The sequence below is a fragment of the Saccostrea cucullata genome, unplaced genomic scaffold, assembly GCF_032062105.1.
Source record: "Saccostrea cucullata isolate Sc308-1 unplaced genomic scaffold, CSIRO_AGI_Scuc_v1 ctg12399, whole genome shotgun sequence".
NCBI classification, from domain to species: domain Eukaryota; kingdom Metazoa; phylum Mollusca; class Bivalvia; order Ostreida; family Ostreidae; genus Saccostrea; species Saccostrea cuccullata.
In genome coordinates this window covers 9,105-19,155 of record NW_026922259.1, presented here as the reverse complement: position 1 = coordinate 19,155, position 10,051 = coordinate 9,105, and the positions used below count along the sequence as shown (strand labels likewise).

The 10,051-nt window shown below is 31.6% G+C and overlaps 1 protein-coding gene across 1 annotated transcript; it reads left to right on the top strand.

The window, feature by feature from the left end:
• Positions 1-1,224: 1,224 nt before the first annotated feature.
• On the top strand, positions 1,225-5,740 carry LOC134261483 (uncharacterized; the record flags this gene model as incomplete). Its single annotated transcript, XM_062743921.1, has 2 exons — positions 1,225-2,418; positions 2,945-5,740. Coding segments are annotated over 2 exons (1,848 nt in total), but the record flags the coding sequence as incomplete, so codon positions are not given.
• Between the last annotated feature and the right edge of the window lie 4,311 nt (positions 5,741-10,051).

The following is a 10,051-nucleotide window of genomic DNA, read 5'->3' as shown; positions in this document are numbered from 1 at the left end:
AATTCTTGAAATCAAATAAAATTTTAAATACAGCCTCAAAACTGCATTTTTTTTATTGATGTAAGCATAAAAAAATGAATTTAATTATTTTGATCAAATTTATCCACTATCTGTCATTGTTGCCATTTGTACTATTAATATTTTAAAACTCTTCTGAATGATCACTGGGCTAATTTCATCCAAACTTAGCACAGATTACATTGTAAAGTTATACTATAATACAGGTAAAGGGAATTTAAATTTGTTCAAATCAAGGCCCACATCTCTTCCGAGAAGAGATAACTAAGAAGTAGTAAAAACTCGGTGGTGCTATTCTTCTTAATTAAGAACCAGCAGATTAAAAAAGATGAAACTTGTTTGAAAGACTTTTGACAAAGAGATTAGATTTTACTTTATGCATTACAAATTGTCCTGCAGATATAAAATTTATGGACTCAAACTCGATGCTCCATATCAAACGTCAAGATGAAATGAAGAACTTTGTGTTTTCATTTCCATTAAAACATTGTGGTATATTTGAGTATTTTCAGAGAAGAATAAAAATATGAGTGCACTCTATGATCCAAAATTATAAAACATGACTGTGTTGTTATCCTCAAAACCAGTTCTATTCTTTAATCATTGCGTATTTTAGATCTGAAATTGCGCTCGGTAGGAAATATCGGAAAATAACTTTAAAATTTGACCGTTTTTGTTGCATTTTTCAGAATATGACAAAAATGACGCAATTCATGACTTCATAGTGCGTTTCAAAAATATTTGGTAATTTTCTATGGATTTTCAATCGCCAAGAGTCAAATGATATTTTATGCATTCTCAAGTAAAGCAAAGCTGTTTCACTTTTACAGAAATTTACAGGGACAAAAATTGCCTTATGTGAACATTGTTTTTAAAATTCATTTTTGACCAAATCATGACCCCAGGATAGGGTGGGGCCACAGTTTGTGATCAAAATTTTAATTACTGGTATAGAGAGGAAAAATCTTCTCAATAACAGAAAGCCTTAAGCTTTGTTTAATCATATTGACATGAAAGGATCCTAATGTATAGTGATGAAGATTCAAATTTCTTTTAATCTTTCAAATAACCCCTAAAGGTAGGAAGAAGTCACAACTAAAGATCAAATTTTTACATAGTAAAATGAAAAAAGCATCTTTTCAAGAACAGCTAAGGCTGTTGTCTGCTAGCTTCATACTTTTAAACTCAATAACTCTTTTTTACCAGGAGAAAGAAAAGTTTTTCCGTGAGATATGGACGAGCTTGGAAACAAAGGATGCGTCTCTGCAAAACCATATTCAAAGGGAAAGGATGTTTGCTGTTGGATTTCATGAAAATGAATGCATTGAAAAAATCAAGCTGTCAGTTGTTGATGTTGTCCAAAATCTTGATCACTGGGGTGAAAAACTTCCGCACTCCTGGGCTATGTTTGAAAACTTCTTCCAGGAAAAGAAAAACCTTAAAATCATCAACAAAGAGACACTTTTGGCTTTCAATGAAGCATTGCCACAAGAATTGAAGTTGGGAACAGTCGATGATATTAACACCATGTTGCAGTTTTTCCATGACATCAGAGAAATTTTACACTTTGACCAAGAATCTCTGAGAGGAATAATAATTCTTGATGTTCAATGGTTTGCAGATGTTCAATGGTTTGCAGATGCATTCAAAAATGTCATTACTGATAAAAACCATGCGGCTGAGGACCTATTTAAGCTTGCCTCACAATGGGACAAATTCAATGAAACTGGAGAACTCAGTGACACACTGCTGTCTGCGATATGGGAAATGAACAACAATGGGTACCTTGAACACAAAGAAGATATCATGCGCTACATGGAGAAGCTAGGACTCTTGGCTAAAATGGAAGACAGCAATTGGTATGTTCCCTGTATGAACAAAAAAACATTTCCTGTACATAGTTTTTCATCATACACCGCCTCCTCCATCCTATGCTACATGTTTGATGTTCTTCCTGCTGGAATTTTTCAGCGTCTTGTAGCAAGTTGTGTGCAGTTTCCATGGAAAATTGTCAAAGTAAATGAAGACGGAAAAGAACAACCATGCATTTACCAGACAGCGGCCGTGTTTCTGTTCGAGAAACACTGTGTTCTGCTTGGAATGACCCAATCAGAAATTCAGTTGCAGGTGTACGTTATTGAGGGAGAAGTTGATATACCCACATGTATCAAGATAAGAGAGAAAATTGAAGATGAATTGCACACTCTGTCCTCTACATTTCAAAGAAACTTGAAATTCCAAGTTGGCTTTAAATGCAAACCTATTGGCTTTTGTGACAGTAAAAAAAGTCACGTGATCAAGGAATCTGAGCTAACAGAGCCGACTCTTTTGTGCCCTTCCTGTCCTGTAGAGAAAAAGCACAATATTGACACAACAGAAATCCTCGAATACTGGAAACAGGTAGTGTGAATTGTGGTCTTTATATACTGAAATGAAACATATATGATCTACGAGATAGAATAAATTCAAAGTTTGAAATAATAGGTTTGAAATGTGTATAGAATAAATCATATTAGATTTTGATATAAATACCTTGATACTCTTCTTTTATTTGATTATTATTTTTTTGATCTTAAAGACAAGAAACTTAAGTAATTATCAGACTAAATGAAAATATAAAACTTTTATTGAGTTTACAAGGTAAAGAATATATATCAACATTATTCATTTATTGATTCAAAATTCTACAATACATTTAACTGCATTATAGAGGAGAAAACACAAAATTTCAACTGTATTTTAAACTGCATTAATAAAAACCTTATTAATTGACAACCAACAAAAAAATTACATGTCGACTTGTCCAGTATCATATAATTTTCCTGGTCAATACTTTTTGTACATTTTGACTTATTTCTTCCTTTTTTTTCTTCTTCCAATTTTTTATGCTAATGAATTCAAATTAAAATGAAAAGACTTTTTTCAGATGAGGACAAGCGCTTCCACAACTCCAATCGCCTCAGGACGCGACCTGGGGGACCAAACTAGATTTGCAAAACTCGGAATGGCAACAAACGATGTGTTAAATCAGGCATACAGAGATATACTGGAGTTGGAGGTGTCACCTTCTGACATTGAGAACAAAGTCAAAGCATCACCTGTTTATAAAAGATTGCGCCCGGAACAGGAGCATACCTTGCAGGATGCTAAACATTCTGGATATAAAAATTTTGATATCTCGTTAACTTACATGTTGATCAGAAATATTTGTAAGAAGGTTCCTAAACCAACAAAGCGAAAATGGGGAGACGAGCCTGCAGCAGGAGAGGAAACCGTGGGTGATGATATCGAGAGAATTAGGTCAATCCGGAACGGTTTGACTGCACATGTGAGCTCAGCCTCCACATCAAAGTCAGAATTCCAGAAAATCTGGTCCATTATCTCAGATATCTGCAAAAGATTGGAAACTTATACTGGAAAGAAGTATTTGGATGACCTCAATAAAATCCAAAAATTGACCTTGAGAATGGAAGATGAAAATGCCATTATAGAAAAGATCAAAATGGAAAGTCTGCATAAAATGGTGAAAAAATTGTGTTTAGATATGGAAGATGTGAAAGCAGCAGTAGAAAAGGCTTGAAATGAAGCATGCATGGAATTAAGAGTGTAAATATGAACTTTTCCTTTGATACAAGGAAAGTAAAATGTGTATTATTTTATATAAACTAAGTAGTTATATTCCAGTTAAAAATTAATCTTTTTTTCTAATAATAGATACAAGTAAATAGATCTGAATTTTTTTAGTAAACTTGATTTGTATTCAAATTAAAAAAGCACTGATCATGAATTTGAAAATATTTTATCTGTGACTTTAGAAAGACAAGACAACTAAATATGTAACACTGAGTGATCATATTACATGTATATCAAAGAAAATATTTGGAAAGTCAAAGTGCATATATTGAAACTGTATTATATGTATGATTGATTGTATATTGTTTAACGCCGAGTCGGCAATTTTTCAGCCATATTTCGGCAGACTATTAGGTTAATGGATCAGTAAAGTTTTTGGTTTCTCTGGCTATTATATGTATGAATTATATGTATGAATCAAAATTTAGCTGTGTATCAGATTAAGTTATAGTGGATGTTATGAATCTGCTACTTTCTCATACATGTACTTCAGAATGACCTTTTAGGTCACCTAGACTCAGGTGACTTATTGTTATCTGTTTTCGTCCGTTGTGTGTTAACATTTGAACATTTTCAGCTTCTTCTCTGCAACAGCACAACCAATTTAAACCAAATTTGGTACAATACATCTATGGGTACAGGGGAAAAAATAAATGTGAATTTTATTGTCCCTGTCCCCCTGGGGCCTTAGGGGAGGTGCCAAAACCACAAGAATTAATGTAATCCTTAAAAATCCTCTTCTTTAGTCCTAAACATGAAGCAGTAAAACTGTTGGCATGATTGTAATCAGCATGGAATCCTCTACCAAAATTGTGGAATTCATGGCCTCATGATCAGGGGTCCTAGTACTTGGACGAGGCTAAATAGATTATATAGTGAAAATGCATATTTTTAATTATGACATTTCATAGTTATGTTTAGCAAAAATGCCTCATCCAAAATTATTAATTTTATGGCCCCAGGGTCAGGGAGTTTGGTGTTAGGGCGGGCGCTATTGATTATGTAGTGAAATTGCATAAATTCTTTGAAAATCTTCTTTTCTAGACCTGGGTATTAAATAGTATTTGTTATGATCAGCAAGCAAGAATGTCTCTTTTACAATTTTAATTTCCATGGCCCCAGGGTCAGGATTTCTTATTTTAATGTGGAGCTGTATTGGTTCTATAGTGAAAATACATTAATCCTTTAAAACTCTTTTCCTTTGTTTAAGGGCATTAAATTAATGAACTACATAACTTTGACGAGGAAGGGTGGTTCTTCCCAATTTATGAATTACAGTGCCACTGGGTCAGGGGTTCTGATGTTAAGTCGGGGATCTAATGACTATATAGTTAAGATACATGAAGTACCGGGGTATTTGAAAATATTTTTCTTAGCTCCTGGTAAATATGACAATGATCCAATTACTTATGATAACAAAAGTTCCCTCTTTCCAAATGATTAAATTTAGGTCCCCTGACAGGGGTAGAGAGGGTTAGGATCCTTTGTCTGATAATGAATTAATGCCAGGAGATCTGCTCTTTGGTGTGATGAAATAAAATTTGTAAAATTTTGAAATATGTGGGCCCCATTGTCGGTGGTTCGTATGGGGGTAGGTTTGAGTGCACAACTGGTGGTTATAATGTTGAAATATATATTTTCACTTTGTTATTCTGAACTATCTCTGAGCATTAAGTAACTAAAGTAAGCATGCTAAGTGTAAAATTATGAGAATTATACATGTACCTCTTTCAAATTTATGAATTTCATTGCTTTTGGTTTAAAGTACGAACCAAATTCAATTGTTGGAAAGTTGTTACATGATTCTCTGGTGACCTATAAAGCCAATCGGACTCTTGTGTAATTAACATGAAAAAAACTATCAGATAATTCTTTTGTCTAATTCTTTATTTATTTTACACAATCTGTTTCATTGTTCATCATACAAAATATGGAATTTTTAGGATTTTTTACAGATTGTTTTTTATAAGGAGAGATTGTGATAGAGGGCGGAAGAGAGAAGGTGAAAGAGTCAGAGATCTAGAGTTGGCATGTTAAATCCTTTGAATAATAAATAAGACTTTCATTTTTTAACATTTTATATATAAGAACAATTAACAGTGGGACGGACAACTTCGGAATGGACATTTTTCCGAACTTGCGCACCCTTTTCCTTTAAAGCTATCATCTTAAGTTTTTTTTTAAATGGTGGGGTTTTTATAATCAAATTGATTTATGAAAAAAAAAATTCAACATTTTCTGCTAGTTTTTGAGATATTTGAGTTCAAAAACAAAAATCCCATGGGGAAACATGAACTTAAAAATACCCCACAAAAAACCCCACAAAAACCCCATGGGGTTTATTTTTCACCCCATGGGGTTAAATAACCCATATTATTTTTCGTGGGGTTTTTTAACCCACGTCTCACTAAAAATAAAATGTGGGGTTTATTATCCCATAATTTTTTATGTGGGGTAAAAAAACCCATATTATTTCTCTTAATGCTTGTAATTATCAAGTGAGAATTGTACAATAAATATTGTTTGGAGTTGCAACATAAACTAAGTACAATACATGTACATTTTTTATCAACTTTGTAACAATTTAATTAATTAATTTTTTTTTCAAACTCATTGATATACAGTACCTGGCCATAAGTGAGTCATAATTTTATTTTTACACTATATATTTCATTGAAAAACCTATTTTCATAAAAACTTGTTGTGAAGTCAATTTAGCTCAATTTTCATGATTTTTTCACTGAAACATGCAGAATTATTCAAATTTTCTTATCTTAAATGATAAACAAAATGATACTTAAACTATTGAGAATAAATCATAAAATATTGTCATGACAAAATTTTCTAACCTCAAATTACTATTATTTCTTAACAAATTGAAGTCTTAAAATTTTTGTTTTGCACTTGACCTGTGATTTCACGGTAATGCATAAAGATAAAACTATTTTGAAATAATGTGAAGAAACTACAACAAATTCTGCATTTTATGGTGTTTTAGACATTAAAAAGAAACAATAAATGACACTGCAAGAATATTTTAGAAAAATGTGTTTCCTAATGAAATATATAGTGGAAAAATAAAATTATGACTCACTTATGGCCAAGTACTGTACATTTATCACTGCATATGTAAATTAGACATGACATAAGCATGATAAGAAGGGAATTAAATTATATTTTTTTGACTGACCCGTAAGTGAAAAAGTAAACAAATACGGATTAAAAGTTTGAAAGTTAGTCTAATATTCCAAGTGGGGGAGAGAAATGAATATAAAAAAGACATTGGAGTGGACCGGCAATTTCATCAGAAAAACAATGTAAAAAATAACGTGACTTTGTTTACGCTACCGTAGCTCACAGGTTATTGTTTTCACTATTTTACTGATAAAACTGCCGACTCCTCAGTCCTGTGACCTGTTATTGAACACCGTTGATCGTGAATCACATAGTAATGATAGTTGTTCTACTTACATCATGTACATGGAGTTTAGTTTGAGCTCTGCTGTTTGTAGCATAATGGACTTGATTCAAACAAAGACAAAAACTTCTCTACTTTTCAAAGAATGTTTTTGAAATTGATTGAAAGAGACCAAATCAAATCATGACTTGTGATACTTCTAATTCCTCATTTTGGCACCATTGTCACCCACATCTTTTTCTTTCCCTATGTATAAGTCGTACTCTAAGAAACATATGGGTGACTCTGACAAATAGCGTAAAATTCAAAGACTAAACTGTTATATTTATCCGGAATTTGTTTTTCAGCTACACTGACAAAAGTTAAGTATATTATACTAATAGATGTTTATGCCCACTGGCCCTGATTTGGGAATAAATCCCATTGTATTCCATTCTAAATAATCTGTAAATGCAGTAGCTTCTCAATCCTAAACCAGAAAAATGCTTTCTTTAAAGTGATTAAAAGAACCAGTTCGTCTTCTTTCATGCAATATAACACTTTTATAGCTAGCTTTTTCAAAGGAATTAATAAATTTAAATCATGAAAAAGAGATGAAAGAAGACGAACTGGTAGCGTTTGGAAGGTGTTATGGAGTAAAAATACCACACCAAGCAAATTTACATGAAATAAAATGAAAGAAAAGACCTATAGCCCTCAATGTTTCACTGGTCAGCATCGATGATCAAGGACTCTAATAAATTCATTCAATACGCATACAGGTATGGGCTGACTATATAAAATCTAATATTTATTTTTGAATATTAATTATGTCTATAAGGCAGCTATAAAGCTCCTCCGTTTTTCAATAATTTATTTAAATTTTAAAAACTTATAGCCTTGAGTAGAAAACAGTCTCCCATTTCCTTAAATGTTTCAAAATATATATATATATATATATATATAAACAAATACTTTGATAAAGTTAGAATAACTAAATACAAAAAATTTATAATTTATCATTTTAGATTAAGAAAGACCATACTTTAATTTACAAGAAAAATAAAACCATACTTGCCAAATTTCATTGAAATATGAAAAAGTTATGGCCAGTTAAGAGAACACACTAGTACAACTGACTGTGTATTACATGATGATGGATTCTCCCTATATAAATTTATGTTCTCTTTTAGTTTTACAATTTAATCACTTAGGATTAAGAAAGACCATACTTTTACAAGAAAAATAAAACCATACTTGCCAAATTTCATTGAAATATGAAAAAGTTATGGCCAGTTAAGAGAACACACTAGTACAACTGACTGTGTATTACATGATGATGGATTCTCCCTATATAAATTTATGTTCTCTTTTAGTTTTACAATTTAATCACTTAGGATTAAGAAAGACCCTACTTTTACAAGAAAAATAAAACCAATACTTGCCAAATTTCATTGAAATATGAAAAAGTTATGGCCAGTTAAGAGAACACACTAGTACAACTGACTGTGTATTACATGATGATGAATTCTCCCTATGTAAATTTAAGTCCTCTTACAATTTATAATTTTAAGTCTCAACTCTGTTTTAAGTTGTTATAATGTGCACCAGTAAGAACATTTTTTTCTAGAAAATGTCATATGTTATATGTAGGCATTCACAAATTAATTTGGTAAAATTAAAAAGAAATGTTGGAAAAGTATTCCATGAAGATACAGTATATTTTAATCTGTTTAATAAGAAATATATGAAGAAGTTGAGTAATACATGTATGAATTCTTATTTATGAAAATAAGTTGCAAATGATTTTGAATGAGCAAACCATTGTTTTGTTTATTACCAAGAACCATACAGTTCATAGGTTTAACGTATATACATAAATCAGTTGTACAGTATATGTATAACATTTCAATGTCATTCGAACATTATGAAGCCTTACATCAGAGACATAATTAGATAAATAACAGTTATTATGTCTCTGCTTACATCCAAGTATTTGGAAATTTATCAATATGTCAATGACCGTTTTCCATGGCAATAACACAATAATTATCAATTAGTAAAATTACAAAAAAAAGTTAATTTTTCTTCTTCTTTTTTTTTTTTTTTTTTTTTTTTTTTTTGTATTTTCATCAATGAACACTTTGAAATGTGCTTTTTACTAGGAAAACTTAAAAAAAAATTTAGAGTAGCTAGTTACTCTGAAAGCAGCTATGTATATACACAAAGGGTCTATAGTAAACAGGAAATGGTTCGTGTAATGATCAGTCTGTGTGGAAATGAATTCTTGAATATATGTACATACCGGGTATATCATCATATAGACTGAAACTCTGAAAGGTGTGAGAACATTCCTTCGGGCAAAATTCTCCAATATATTTTCAAAGGTGTGAAATAGGGATAATTCACTGATTTCAATTTAATTGATCTTTTACATATACAGATTTTCAGAATTAATAAATTGAAAATCAATCTGCAATTCATCCCTTTTATGACAGCACTAATCAAAGGGTTTTAATTAAGACTGTTTTTCATGATTCAATACTCCAATTAAAATCATCATAATTTAATAATTAGGTACTCAGTGGTCATCAAATAATACATGGCTTCCTCTCTCTCTCTCTCTCTCTCTCTCTCTCTCTCTCTCTCTCTCTCTCTCCTCTGTATAAAATTATTGCACTTCCTTCTCTCTCTCTCTCTCTCTCTCTCTCTCCTCTGTATAAAATAATTGCACTTCCTTCCTCTCTCTCTCTCTCTCTCTCTCTCCTCTGTATAAAATTATTGCACTTGCAGTTATTTTTTTTTTTTTTCATTTTTTTTTATTATTTCCCCCCCCCCCAGAAAATTTCAATTGTAGTTGTTGACAGGATAAGTGGAATAAAAAACCATGCAGAGAGAGAGAGAGAGAGAGAGAGAGGGGGGGGTATAAAACAATTTAACAAAAAATTCTGTTAGTTGTATATCAACACTTGAGGGGAAGTTTGGAATAGGTTAAGCATGTTA